This window comes from Kogia breviceps, chromosome 12, assembly GCF_026419965.1.
Source record: "Kogia breviceps isolate mKogBre1 chromosome 12, mKogBre1 haplotype 1, whole genome shotgun sequence".
Lineage (NCBI taxonomy): Eukaryota > Metazoa > Chordata > Mammalia > Artiodactyla > Physeteridae > Kogia > Kogia breviceps.
The window spans coordinates 5120012-5135624 of NC_081321.1; the positions used below are offsets into that span (position 1 = coordinate 5120012).

At 46.1% G+C, this 15613-nt stretch overlaps 1 protein-coding gene across 3 annotated transcripts in view; it reads right to left on the reverse strand.

The window, feature by feature from the left end:
• The window catches only part of ANO2 (anoctamin 2), a 301537-nt gene that overhangs the window by 20397 nt on the left and 265527 nt on the right, over positions 1–15613 (reverse strand). For all 3 annotated transcript variants that reach the window (XM_067008590.1, XM_059080738.2, XM_067008589.1), the window contains one exon: positions 13283–13428. In XM_067008590.1, coding sequence (XP_066864691.1) covers positions 13283–13428 — 146 coding nt within the window. The remainder of the gene's footprint in view (positions 1–13282; positions 13429–15613) is intronic.

Genomic DNA, 15613 nt, shown 5'->3' on the forward strand with positions numbered 1-15613 from the left:
CCCAGAAATACCGAGCTGAAAGCATGAAGACTGGAAACCCTCACAGGCACAGACCCCACTGGGGTTTCTCTTCTCGATCCCCAGCCAGCCAGGCTCCTTTTAAAATACGCAACTATCAGCCCTGTGCTGCCTGCTGCCAGAGGCAATTAAAATCCTGGCCTTGATTACCTGGGCTTAGGTTAAAATAACAAAGAGGAGTGGATTACACTCAACAAGATGGCATCCAGAAAGGACATTCCAGGACAATCTGCTTAAAGAAGAAAATAATATATCAGGTGGGATAGAGTGGACTGGCCATGATTGGTGGAAAAGCTCTTGATGGAACACAATTTGTTATTCAGTTATTTAAATTCTTCGATAAATATATATACCTTCCCGTCACACACGCACACACGCACACACCCCGTCACACATAATAACGTCCAGATCCTTGGTAGGGCACTCGAGACCCTTTGTGATCTGACCCTAACTTATTTTTCCAGACGCCATGTGCTCCCTACCCACCCCCTGTGCTCAAGGCTGATACTGAGCTGGGGTGTTTGGAGATCAAGTTGTCCTGCTTTTCCAACCATTTCAAAACCATCTGGACTTCCCCAAATTCACCAAGTTTCCCACACTCCTGAGCCTTTGTACGCACACGGCAATCTGTCAATTTCCTTCTCTTCTTGTCTGCTGGATGGATTACCATTTATGTTTCAGGTTCAACTCAAACTTAACCTTCTGTATGAAGGCTCTCCGCAACCTCACTCCTCACCCCTACCCCGGGCGGAACTGGGAGCCACGGGCACCTCCCCTCCTCACTCCCATAATGCCTTGCATGTGTCCCTCTACTTGTTTATTTAACCTGCTCCCTGGACGGCAGTCCCCGTGAAACCACGGACCTTTTTGACTCTTTTCCGAGGTCCCACAATTTTGTGTGGCGTCCGTCCCATAGCAGATGCTTAGAGGTTATCTTGTTTCATAAACACAAACTTATTGTCACCAGCTGTAAACACAAAACAAACATGAAAAGAGGTAGACGGCTACAACGTGTGAATGGAAATCACTGTGCTTGGTGACAGGGAGCGAGACGGGGCCGTGAGGTTCTAACACGTCCACACAGCACTTCTCAGCGCCGTCGCGCCCACAGAAGGGTTCGAAGAAAGTTGGTTGAAAAACCAGTCCGTTAGGAGAGTCTAATTCTAATGAAAATAACTATAGCTTTTTTTTTTTGAAACTTCCTATAATTTAGTAAATTTAGAAATTTTATAATATAGACTGCTTAAGGCAGCAGTCCCCAACTTTTTCGGCACCAGGGACTGGTTTCTTGCAAGACAGTTTTCCCACGGACCGGGGTGGGGGGTGGTTTGGGGATGATTCGAGTGCATTACCTGTATTGTGCACTTTATCTCTATTATCGTTACACTGTAATATATAATGAAATAATCATACAGCTCACCATAATGCAGAATCAGAAGGAGCCCTGAGCTCGTTTTCACTTGCCACTCACTGACAGGGTTTTGATATGAGTCTGCAAGCGACTGATTTATGATGGTCTCTGTGCAGTCAGACCTCTCTGCTTAACGGTAACCTGGATTTGCAGCCGCTCCTCGGCGCCAGCATCACCGCCCCAGCTCCACCCCGGGTCAGCAGGCATCAGATTCTCAGGAGGAGCGCGCAGCCTAGATCCCCCGCATGCGCAGTTCAGAGCAGGGTGCGCTCTCCTATGAGAATCGAATATGCCGCCGCTGATCTGACGCGGGGCGGAGCTCAGGCGGGAAGGCGAGCGTGAGGAGCGAGCGCAAAGGCAGATGAAGCTTCGCTCGCTTGCCCTCCGCCCACGTGCAGCTGTGTGGCCCGGTTCCTAACAGGTCCGTGTCCCGGGGGTTGGGGACCCGTGGCTTAAGGGGATTAAAAGCTGGGGGCTTAAGAACCCTCCCTGTCGTGAACCGCTAATAAGCAGCGCAAGGGAAGGAAGCTCAGGAACATGCTGGCGTGAGTTTGTCTCTTCACTCGGGAGGTGGTTACTGGAAAGTGTCAGCTAGAAACAGCCCGTTAATATACACACGTAGGTAAAAACACCACGGGAAGGTCACCGCTGTTTATTTCATCCGCCCGTATTTCCAGGCTGTGCCCAGTGATCCCCTTCTCCTAAGGGCAAGGGAAGACACGGTGCGCAGCAGGGAGTGTCTGGTGTGAAAAGAATTGCAAGTGTCGACGGAGGACCACGTAAACAGGAAGAGAGAACGAGAAGGCACGCGAGCCGATTCCTCGGCACGGACCCCTGTTGCCTAGGAAAATAGTAGCGGTCTTCACGGGAGTATAAGAAGGTTCTCAGTGTCCGTCATTCACCACTTACTCATTCATTCACTCATCCATCCAACAAGCATTTATTGAGCACATCCTAGACACTGAGCGCCGTGCTCGTTGCTGGAAACAAAAATGAGTAATTACTGTCCCCTCCTTCCAAGGGCTCATAGGATGCAGTGGAGAAGATGGACACGTAAGCAAATCCTGGCTGTGTGTTGGAGTTAGACTCTCAGGGCAGCAGTAACAGACCGCAGTGAGAACTAGGGCAGGAGTAACTCACTCTCACCAGCGGGCCCGTGGAGGCTGCGGAGACTCACGGCCACTGGGCTTCACTTGAAGAACAAGTCAAAGAGGCATCTGGAGGTTTGCTGGATGTTTGGTCCTTAACATCTTTCCTGCCAGTCACTCATCCAAATTCACAGACTACTTAGGAAATAAAGACAGTAAGTGGAATTCCCTTTCAATCTGCAAAGGGTCACCTGGGGTTTATATAATGGATCAGATTCAATTCAGAATCCCTGCAAGTCATAACGGGAAAGACTAGCCTTGAAGTCACGGCTTGAGTATTAAGAGTTTACTGCCTACAAGTCATCACAGCACCAGGACAGATCAGCAAAAGGCACGTTTTCTCCATTTCTTTGTGATTAAGGGAGACTGGGTCCCCACCTTTCCTCACTCCCACGTGCATTGTGAAATATTAACTCCTTCAGCTGAAGGAGGGAGGACCAATGACTTTCTGAAAGTCCCACTACTCAAGAACTCAGAGTCTAGTTATAACAGCTGATTTTAGGTTGACAGTGGGATACAGACCAGTCCATAAGCAGCCCTCTTCGCTGCCTTTGGGAACAGATCTTAGGGTCGTGTGAGTCTTCAGACATGAACCCCACTGATGGCCATAGAAAAAGGCAGAAGAAGATGGTTCTCAGCCACAGGGAGCTTAAAGGCCTGAAGACTATGGTCTTCTGGAAAAATGTGCCCGTTGTTCCTCTTCTATCTCCTCTGAGCAAAACTCCAAACCCTCAGAGGTCATGAAGCTTCAACCAACAATTCCTAAACACCTACCATGTGGAGGCAGCATGCTCTCTGGTTCATAAAGTAATCTTCAGTGTCAAGTATTATTATCTCCATTGTACAAGTGAGAAAACAGCCTCAGAGAGGTGAAATAATCTCCTCAGGGCCACACACCTAGAAATCAGTGAAGCTCGGAAACAAAGACAGTTTCTGATGCCAACCGAGTTCAAGCTCCTTTCACTGCACCAAAATGTCAATATGCAACCCTAAGGCAACAGCGTCCCTTCCCCTCTGCCTAGTTCCTCCCATGCATCTTACGTTTCCTTTACTGGATCTTCTCTGATCCGATCTCTTTTTGTCAGAGAATGAACTTTTATTGATACCAGCATCCCCACCAATCAGTACAGGTATTTTCCCTCCCCAGAGTGTCTTCATTCACGCACACGTGTCTTCTGCAGGGGGCACACTGCAGCTGAAGCTGATGTTTTCTGTGCCATCGCTCCTGTCTGCCCTGCATTCGTGGCACCTCAAAAATCTTACATCAGGGGCTTCCCTGGTGGCGCAGTGGTTGAGAGTCCGCCTGCTGATGCGGGAGACACGGGTTCATGCCCTGGTCCGGGAAGATCCCACATGCCGCGGAGCAACTAAGCCCGTGAGCCATGGCCGCTGAGCCTGTGCGTCCGGAGCCTGTGCTCCGCAACGGGAGAGGCCACAACAGTGAGAGGCCCGCGTACCGCAAAAAAAAAAAAAAAAAAATCTTACATCAGTTTCTTAAAAGTAGAGAGAATTGAGTTTGTGAGCTCTACTGATTCGTTTCTGATTTTCAGAGACCCACCTGGTGAATTTCCAGCCAATGTTTATTGAGTGAACAAATGAGTGGCCTGGCTTACTCACTCCTGTTTACTTTTTCCATCTGCAAAATGGGATGTGAGGGCCAGTTACCCATGCGTCCTTGCTCTCATCCATCCATCCATCCATCCATCCATCCTCCCATCTACCCATCTGGGCTGGGGTAATGCAGTCAGTAAGGAAAAGCAATGAAAATAGTCAAGGCTGAAGAGGTTCCCAAGCAACAGATCCGTGAGGACCTTTGTTTGCCCTTACCTCTTCCCAGAGGGCTGGAGCAAAGTCAATGAAAGGAACACATAAGTAAGTTTATGGTGTTTTAGAAAAAAAGGAAGTAAAGAACAGAGAAAGGAGGCAGACATAAATATGCAAACTCTAAGGACTCACCACTGGGCTGTGGTTGAGCAACAAAGTTCACTCTGAGCTTCCCGGATGACAGAGCAAGAAGAGAAATGGGAAAGAGAGAGTTCTCAGTAGTTTAACCTAAAATACTGCCTCCATTCATTCACTCACTCACTCAGGCATTTCTCGAGCACTGACTGGGCATCTCCTCTACGTCAGGAGCCCTCCAGGCATGGTATCCAAGTACACTCTTGCCTCTTCTCTTAAGTCTTCATGGGGAAAGGGGCTCCTAGCACAGACAATGGCAAGCAATGTGTGCTTCAAAAGAAAAGGAGAGACTTGACCTGCAACTCACCCTCCTCCCCAGAAATACCTGATCGAGACCCTAGATGCTGCCTGAATGGCGTTTAAATGGCATTTGGAGAAGACGGCAGGCGCCTGATTATCCAGTGGGATGATTCAGTTTGTATAAACAGGATGGCTCAGGGAAAGGAATTTCCTGGTTCTTTGAGCCACTGCCTTTGTAACGCACACATCTGGAGTCGTGTGACAGAACAGAGAGGCTTTAGCGCTGATGCTGTACAGATATTCTGGAAAATTTCATCACTTACAGCTAAGGCAGCCTTGGGACTGGTTTTCTACATCAGTCTCTTTTGGAAACTTGGAAATTACCCAGTGTGGTCCCTACTGTCCATGACCAAAGAATATGAGAGCTGGAAGGAATCTTGGGTGTCACCTGTCATCACTCTCTCTGGAGCCTCAATCTCTTCTACTCTTTATTTAATAAGTGACCATGTTTACTTGACCATTTCCATGGTAGGCTACTCAGCGATGCCTGTAGCCAGCTCTTTCTGTTGTTCTTTATTCTCTGGCTCATTTGCAAGTCACTGAGACTTTGGGATTTTTGTTATAAAGCATTATCGTACTAGGAGTTGACTATTACAAGGGGTATGGGTATTTTGCCTGACCTACCCAGATAATTTCACAAGTCCATCCATTTGTATTGCTGAACGAGACCTGCCCTTAGAGGGATAGCATCCCCTAATTAAAAGCACCTCAAAATAAGGAAACTTGGCCCCTGTGGGGAGGGGGAGGAGGCAGACTGTCCCAGCTATATCAATACATCCAGGAGGTCTGGAGAGCTTTGAAAATGGCGATATCCATAGTATCTAATTATCACTTTGTCTTCAAGGTCCTCACTACAGGATCACCTCTTTCATTCTTTTTTTTTTTTTTTTTTTTTTAAAATTTTTTTTTATTTTTTTTTTTTGCGGTATGCGGGCCTCTCACTGCCGTGGCCTCTCCCGTTGCGGAGCACAGGCTCCGGACATGCAGGCGCAGCGGCCATGGCTCACGGGCCCAGCCGCTCCGCGGCACGTGGGATCCTCCCGGACCAGGGCACGAACCCGCGTCCCCTGCATTGGCAGGCGGACTCTCAACCACTGCGCCACCAGGGAAGCCCACCTCTTTCATTCTTTATTCTTCTTCCTTCATCTTCAAACTTTTATTGAGCACCTACTGTATGCCAGGCCCTGTGGTCAGATGTTGTGAATAAGACACAACAAGAAGCTCCCATCACAATTTAGTGAATAACAGGAAGCTAAGTTGTTGGCCCTCAATTGCATCCCTTATTATTTGATAAAATGGTGATAAAACTTTATCAAGAGAGTCTTTTAGAACTAGTCACCAAACTCCTCTTAGAGGATTAAATTCCGGCCTACGTTTTTATGCCAACTTCCACTCTGTAGAAGTCAAAGGCTGTGAGTGTCCGGAGGCCTTAGCTCACAGCTCTCCAAGTAACTAAAGAAATTCCTCTCGTCAGGCCTTGAGGAGAACTCCGCAACTGGGCTGTGAGGGGTCTGTGGCGAAGGAGCTTGAAGCCCGCTCTGAGGTGGGGGACAGTGATGATTAATGTCATGGCTGCTCCTGGGCCAGCATTCTTCCCTCCCCTCCGAGCCAGGGAACGGGGATTACCCCTGAAGTCCTTAGTAAGCTCTTCAGGAAAAGGGTTTGATATTGGAGATTCCCTCGAAAGCTGACCGCTCCCCTCCCAGGTTTTTGCAGCCTAATACCTCCCTCTCCCTCTTGGGTTTCTCTTTGTCTGGGACCAGCCCAGCCCCACCACCCATCCTGCCCTGACGGGGCTCCCCACCACCAGCGCCCCCAGCTTCGGCTTCACTGCTCTCATGTTTGTCAAAGCCCAAGACAAGGGCCTTTCGGGGACTGGAGAGCTCTAGCCCACTGGGACGGAAAGAGGAAACCTCACTCTGCGCCGGCCTCCACCGAAGCCCAGGCTCCTACTGGCCCTGATGCGACGCTCCTGTGGAATGGTCTGCAAAAGACTCTAGTCTCAGTTGCACTAATGGGTCTTCAGGGTGACCTGAAGCAACTTGTATGACACCCCGGGCCTCTTGGTTTTGAGGTGCACTGTCGAGCTGGCATGTATGAACTAGGATGTCAGCACTGGAAGGGACCCTGGGGGCGACCTGGCTTGAAAGTCTTCATTCTTATCTAGACACTCGATGAATGACGATTCTGTGCACCACTTGCTTCTACTGGGGAGAGTGAGGTTTTGTCCCTGCAGACAGCTCCCTGCTCTCTCACTCAAAACTAATCCAGAAATGTGAGAAGGTGAGGGTGACACTGACCCTGTTTTACCTTATGCTTTCTGAAATGTATTAGCAGTAGTAGCAGGGATAATTGAATTCCTGAGTCAGGAAGACAAAAGTGATGATTTTTCGGATGACTAAAGGAACAAACATTTGTGGGTTTGGGATAAGCAGAGGACAAAAAGTGCCCATTTGAGATGCCAGACTTGACAAGCAGAGCCCTAAGGCCTTTGTGTTCTCTGGAAGGACAAGCATCTTGGAATGTTTGTATCTCAGGCTTCTGAGTGTGATTCTTAGAACCGCCTTGGATTCTCGTACCCTCAGTCTTTTAAACATTACTGTCTGATGCTACGGCCTGATGGGACGGGAGGAACCTCCAGGGCTCACTACATGCAGGGGCTTCAGAGTGTTTTTAGTCAATTCCTAGATTAAAGAGAAAGAAACCAGACACTTGACACTGACGATGGCGGCTGATCGTCACTGAGAGCGTGTCCGGACCAAGTGTTTTAACTACTCCAGATTCATCTCCTGGTTTTCAGAAGCATCCTACAAGGTAGGTGCTATTTTCATCAAAAGATGCCACTTTTCAGATGAGGAAATCTGGCCTGGCTGACTTGAAGCATCAAGCCACGTAGGACAGGAAGCCTGGCAGTTGACCCCAGAGCCCACCCTTGACCACACTTAGCCTACACTGCTAGAGGAAGTCATCGTTTGGTAAAGGTTATTCTGCAGCCTAGTCTTTGATCGTACATGGGATCAAATACTCCCTGAAAGGGTGAAGAGGATGAAATTAGGGATGAAAGACATCTAACTCAGAAACATCGTCCTGGGACTTCCCTGGCAGTCCAGTGGGTAAGACTCCACGCTGCCAATACAGGGGGCCCGGGTTCAATCCCTGGTCAGGGAACTAGATCCTGCATGCATGCCGCAACTAAGAGTTTGCATGCCGCAACTAAAGATCCCACATTCTGCAACTAAGACCCGGAGCAGCCTAAATAAATACATAAATAAATACTTTTTTTAAAAAAAGAAACATTGTCCTTGCACTTATAGAAAATATCAAATAAAATAGTCATGTCTCTAAAATGGTTGACAACTTAGCAAAATGGCCTAAAGGTCTCTGTGAGTTTCTGTGGAACCCAGCATGGAGAGCCCATGTGTGGTCCAGGCTTCCTCCCCACAGATAAGGCTGAATCCATATCAACCTGAATTGTTGGTGAGACTGTCCTGGTCTCTAAACTTGTTCCTCCCTCTGGGTGCCTTATAAATGTTTCACGAGTGAAAGAATGAATGAACAAATGAATGTGTCCACCTGTGCTCCCTCATTCCCTCTCTATTCCCCTCCTGCACTAGCTGCCCATTTTCCTCAAGAGAAACAGAGTTCATACATAGTCCCAGCACCAACCAAGATTTTACACCTGCTCCCTATGACCTGATGCAAAATGCAAACTTGTCAGATCTTCCTTTCAGTTCTCCAATAATCCCTGGTCTTTCTCTGTTCCCTCCCTACCCCAAAACCACCATTTGCTTTGTCAACAATGACTCACGGCCATGAGACTCTCTGGACTTGCCAGTCCTCTGCCTTGGAATGTTCTCCCTTACTCAGATTATTAATAAGTAGACCCTCAGAATCAGAAGGGACCTTGTGGGTCAAGTCCAATCTCCTACCTGGAGCTGGAAACCTCTTCAGATCATCCTTGACCCACCATCAACCAATCCCTGCTTTGAAAACTATCCTTCATTTTCCACTTAAAATTATTAAAGACTTAGCTCTGTTAAGAGACCCTCTCTCATTCATAAATAAATGCATTCATTCCCTCTCTCGTCTTTGTTTATCAGACATGGTGAGTGCCTGTCACGGGCCAGGGAATGTGCTGGTTTCTAGGGGACACGAAAAGTCATGGTCCTCACTCACTGCTCTTGAGATGGGTCTGCAAAAGAACAGCTATATGAGTACTATTACCATAATTCTGTAAGATACACCATCAGTGTGTGCACCAAATGCAACACTGGGACAGAAAAGCAAACAGTTAATAATTCCTCTCAGCAGGAATGGGGCTAGGAAGACTTCACAGAGGAAGCACTGTGAAAAGCTAAGTCTTAAAGGGTGAGTCTGGAATATTCAGGTCAACAGGTAGACTGAGATAGGCATGGGGGCTGGGAATCTCAAGGTGACTGCACACTCATCATTCTTTCAGTATCCCTCGACTTCAGGGTAATAAATAACTTGAACCCATTGGAAGAGTATTTCGTACATGGTCTATGGCGAAGGGAATTGGCCTAGTCCTTTCAGAAAGCAATTTGGTGAAATAAATCAAGAACCATACAATGGCCATCCTTTAGGTCTAGTCATCACATCTGGGGGAGTATATCTTGAGGAAGTAATTACAAATGTGGAAAAGATTACATGCATGAAAATAATATATACTGGATTTGTGAAAATAGGGGAAACATTGGAAAATGAGCCTCCAATTCACTTCCTTGGAAGACAGGTAAATAAACTATGATCCATTTATTAGAGGGTTGATTTATTATGCAGCTGTTTGTTTTAAATATTATATGACAATTTGGAAATATTTATTCATACAAGGCTAACTGAATAAAGAGAAATGTGTGCATATGATCACAACTTTATTTCTTAACTCATAAATATTTAAAATATTTAAATGTTTAAAATATATGTTACTCTTAGAGGAAAACATAGGCAGAAGACTCTATGACATAAATCACAGCAAGATCCTTTTTGACCCACCTCCTAGACAAATGGAAATAAAAACAAAAACAAACAATGGGACCTAATGAAACTTAAAAGCTTTTGCACGGCAAACGAAACCATAAACAAGAAGAAAAGACAACCCTCAGAATGGGAGAAAATATTTGCAAATGAAGCAACTGACAAAGGATTAATCTCCAAAATTTACAAGCAGCTCATGCAGCTCAATATCAGAAAAACAAACAACCCAATCCAAAAATGGGCAGAAGACCTAAACAGACATTTCTCCAAAGAAGATATACAGATTGCCAACAAACACATGAAAGAATGCTCAACATCATTAATCAATCAAGAGAAATGCAAATCAAAACTACAATGAGATATCATCTCACCCCGGTCAGAATGGCCATCATCAAAAAATCTACAAACAGTACATGCTGGAGAGGGTGTGGAGAACAGGGAACCCTCCTGCACTGTTGGTGGGAATGTAAATTGATACAGCCACTATGGAGAACAGTATGGAGGCTCCTTAAAAAACTAAAAATAGAACTACCATCTGACCCAGCAATCCCACTACTGGGCATATACCCTGAGAAAACCATAATTCAAAAAGAGTCGTGTACCACCATGTTCACTGCAGCTCTATGTACAATAGCCAGGACATGGAAGCAACCTAAGTGTCCATCAACAGATGAATGGATAAAGAAGATGTGGCACATATATACAATGGAATGTTACTCGGCCATAAAAAGAAACGAAATTGAGTTATTTGTAGTAAGGTAGATGAACCTAGAGTCTGTCATACAGAGTGAAGTAAGTCAGAAAGAAAAACAAACACCATATGCTGACACATATATATGGAATCTAAAAAAAAAAAAGGTCATGAAGAACCTAGGGGCAGGATGGGAAAAAAGATGCAGATCTACTAGAGAATGGACTTGAGGACACAGGGAGGGGCAGGGGAAGCTGGGACCAAGTGAGAGAGTGGTGTGCACATATACACACTACCAAATGTAAAACCGATAGCTGGTGGGAAGCTGCAGCATAGCACAGGGAGTTCACCTCTGTGCTTTGTGACCACCTGGAGGGGTGGGATAGGGAGGGTGGAAAGGAGGGAGACGCAAGAGGGAAGAGATGTGGGGGTATATGTATATGTATATGTATAGCTGATTCACTTTGTTATAAAGCAGAAATTGACACACCATTGTAAAGCAATTATACTCCAATAAAGATGTTAAATAAATTAATAGGAACATCTTTATTTTAAAAAATAAATACAATAAAATATGTTATTTAAAAATAACAAAAGGGGCCTAAGATATGGCACCAAAATGCTACCAAAAGTTGGGCTTGAACGAGGAAAGTTTTGGAAGACATGTTTCCTTCTGTTTTCAAACTTTTTGTTTTATGGTGGTTTTGTTCCCTTATAACCTGTAAGTAGTTTGCTTGTTTATTTAATCTATGGAATGAATTTCACTCTCTACAATCTTGGGGTGAACTTCTTCCAAAAATCACCAAGTCTTCTAGTTCTTGTTTTTTCTGTCTTCTCATTACTTGCTAAGTGCCCGAGTCTGAACATGGCACAGTGCGTGTCTGTTTGGTGACAGTGGCTGACAAAGGACAGCATGTTTTCCTATACCCTGCCTTCCTGGGGCCTCAAGACCATTAGGAGAAACAACAACACTTGACACAGCTTTTGTTTGTGCTACACACTCTTCTACGCACTTCACAGACATTAATTCATTATATGTTGATACAACAATCCCATGAAGTTAGGCTTAGGACTAGGGCTAAGGTTAGCCATTTACCCAAAGCTATCCAGCTAGTTGGTGATAGAGCCAGGATTTGAACCCAGGGAGTATGGCTCAAGGGTCTCTGCTCTTAATCACTCAAGACAGGGAGCTTTGAAATAGCCAGCTCTCTGTACAGACAGGTAGACAGGCATTAACACCTACAGAAATAACTGTGTGGTTGGGGGGAGGGACTGGAGACGGAGGGTGGAGTTTGAAAGACAGAGCTATGGGGGTTCTAGCATAAGCCCCTTCCTGAATGGAAGCCTCAATCTGGCAGCGATCTCTTTCTGAGAGGATGGCAGATGCAGAATGACATCTGAAATCTGAGTGGTCATCTCTGCGTAAATATGGGGCTCCGTGTTGGAGAGGGATGAGAGGTAGCCCTTAGCGAGAGGCAAAAAGCATCAGAGAGCTGTGTGTTTACACAAACTGTGTCTTGATATTTTGTCTATTGTTCCTGAGGCAGACATAATGATTGTTTCTCCTCTGGGGTGTTTACTCAGATGACAAAGCTCAGGCTTTGCCTGGAATTTTAGAGACCCCAGACCTGTGACAGAACTTTGTTGGCTATCTCACCTAGACCTTGTCCATCCCTCTACTCTTAACACACACACACACACACACACACACACACACACACACACACTCTCTCTCTCTCTCTCTCTCTCTCTCTCTCTCTCTCATGAAGACAGAGGATAAATATCAATGAGAAATAACGAGTGAGGTACCTGGTACACAGAGGCATTAGTAGCCTCCGTTGAAAGGAATCAACGAAAGAAGGCAGGAGTCATTATGCAAACACAATGAGGGTCCAACGATATGAAGCCCTGAGTGATTCTTTCGTTGGATCTGACTCATGTTTCTCCCTTCACTCTAGACTGAGTCAATGTTTAGATGCTATGTCTGCACTCTTGGTCCTGTTGGTGATTCATTAGTTCCAAGTCTTGGAAACAGGCTACTCAAATATTCACCCCAGTGAAAGCTCAGGGTTATTAATAAGCAGCCAAGTGTCTGAAGGCAGCTGGTCCAAGCTGGGACACGCTGCTCATGACGGAGAACACGTGGCTTCCAAACCACGTCTGCAACGATCACGTGCTCTACCGGCCTGCGCCGCACGCACTCCTACTCTTAAGCCCCACCCAAGAACAATCAGAGACTATGACTAGAAATCTTCCTCTCACCCCCTACCCAAAACATCCCCCCCATTTTTAGAGGAAAGCTGACATTTTACCCAGCCCTGCCTGATCAGAGTGAGGGACTCTCCTATATTCGCCTTGTCAAGATGTATATATCCTTGTCCCAAGTGTCAGAGGACTACTCTACTCTTTCTTAATGGAAATTCCATTCTTAAGTATCAGACTTCCCAATTTGCCTCTCATGGTAGACACCACGGGGAGGAACCGGCGAGACGACACCTGTCGTTTGACAGAGGAAGACGGGTGGCCCAAAAAGAAGAGGGCACCATTTGAGTATCAACTTGGTGATGAGATGCTCCCGGCTCTCAGCCCAGGGCTCCTTTTGCCCACGCCCTCCTCAACTTCCACGTGGCGCTGAAGGCGGCACTGTGTCGCCAGGAAGCCCGGGAAGAAGCAGAGGCTGCCTCAGTTATTTTCCTAACCCTCCCCCTGACCCCTTAGCCGAACCCACCCCCAGTGGAAGGAAAGCCCATGGGATCTCACTCATTTCCATGTACTCTGGCGTCAGTCCAGTGTATGGTTCCAAGCTGTAGTCTAGATCCCACTGTCCTGGCTGCTTTGAACAGGCAGAGTCAGCTTCTCCAGGCTCTGTCTCATCTTTCATCTTCCGAAATAGTTTCTTTAGCTTCCTGGAAAAGAAAGGGACCAGTCACCAAAAGCCTCTGGAGGAGAGGGTTAGTTCTGCAGACAGAAAGGAGAAAAACAACCAAGTTTTGAGACTGGAGCCATCTCTCATCTAAGGACAGAGAGAGGAACACGAAGGAGACTACTTTTCTCTTAAAGACAATCCCAGGAGGTCCTCTGTCGGCATAATAAAAGGATCATCCCGCAAAGGACCAAGCTTCTTCAAACCCAAAGAAACTTAATTCTTCCTGCTGTTTGATAAGCAACGAGAGTGTTGGCCCTTCCTGTCAAACATTGAGACAGTCCTATTTTCTAATGGGCGATCTCTCCACCCTCTTCATGGGGAAGGGAGGGTGTTTAGAAAGTAGTAGAAAGATGCCATCCTCCCACCTCAAACATTTTCATGTCTTAATAACATGAATAGTGTAGGTCCATTAAAGCCAAGCTAAACGTTGTCCACCATTGCTAGGGGGTGAATTGTATCCCCCCAAATTCATATGTTGAAACTCAGAGCCCCAGTGTGACCATATGTGAAGACAGGGCTTTTAGGAAGTATTTATGGTTAAATGGGGTTATAAAGGTGGGTCCTAACCCAAAGGATTGTTCGCCTTGTAAGAAAAGGAAGAGACAGCAATCTCTCTCCACCATGTGAGGTCACAGTCATCGGAACGCCAGGAAGAAGGCCCCCACTAGAAACCAAACCCTGCCAGTCCTTACCTTGGATTTTCCAGCCTCCAGAACTGTGAGAAAACACATTTCTATTGTTTAAGCCCCCCAGTCTATGGTACTAGTTATGGCAGCCTGAGTAGACTAAGTCAACCACACTCAGGACGTTTCTGGTCTAGGATGATAACAAGATAATAATGGCCCAGCCTCTTGGGATTGGTATGGGGATAAAGTGAAACAGTGTTTATACCACATCCTTCGCACAATATCTGGACATAGTAAGCATTCAGGAGATGCTAGCTATTATTATTTTTAATATTAAATGCTAAGATTAATTAAATGCCTGAAGGTACGATCTCTTCCTACCTCCCACTGATACACAATACACAGAGAATGAAATGAGGATAAGGAGTGAGGTCCCAATTCTGCTGATTGGTCTAAGGGAAAGTTTCTAGCAGACTGTGGAAGGAGAGTTAACAGCAGAACAGTCAGAAGCATAAACTTGAAACGTTTAAAGGGATCGTGCCTGTAATTTAAGGTTACTATTACCATTTCACAGCTGAGAGGGCTGAGACTCAAGAGTGGCTAGGGGTTGCTTGCCGTCCAAAGCCTGGTATAAGGACCCAGGCCTTCTGGCTCTGGCCCAGGTTTCTTTTCCTCCACAATTCACGGTCAAGGTCTCCATGAAGGAGACTTGGGATTGACACACGGAATTCATGAGAGCAAGAACCAAAATGAGAAGGGGCACCAAGAGGAGGGGAAGCAGAAGATTGACTTTACTTCCCATCTGAGCCTTCAGCCACCCCTCTGTTTGAACTTGCTGTGGCTATTGCTCATTCAGGGAAAATCTCTGATTGTTTTGGTCTTTAGCTTCTAGTTCCTGATAATTATAAGTTGAAATCTCAGCTCTTCACTCCCTGGTGTGTGACCCTGTGCAAGTCAAATAATCTCTTTAGCCTCAGTTTCCTCCTTAATAAATGAAGATGATGCTAAAAGATAGGTCCTAGAATCAATTCAATGAGATAAGGTATATAAAGGCAATTTAATAGCAGCCATGTTTGGAACAAGGTAACTGCTCAATAAATGTTAACTATCATTAATGTAAAAAAATAAAATAAAGGGATTGTAAAGTCCATGCTCCATCCAAATGCAGGAATCCTCCCCCCACACACATCCTCACACAAGACCATCCAACCCCTGTGTAGCTATTTCCAGAGGAGCACTCACGAAATCATTAGGCATCTCATTCTATTGTTAGAAAGTGTCCAGGCAAGTAGGGGGAATCCCATGGTTCAAAATAATGTTTCGATCGGTGCCTTGTCTAATACCACTTGCCATCAAGAAGTCTGTAGTACTGTGGTATGGGTAAAAGTCTGATCTTTTACCTTTCTCTTTTAGGAGAGAAAGTGATGAAAGATGACTTGAGAGGTAGCACAAGTTCATGAAGACGGCCTTGTAAGCCACGTGGATGCAGGGGTCCAACTGAGAGATCAGGGCAGCAGAGGCCAGGATGATTGCCATGGC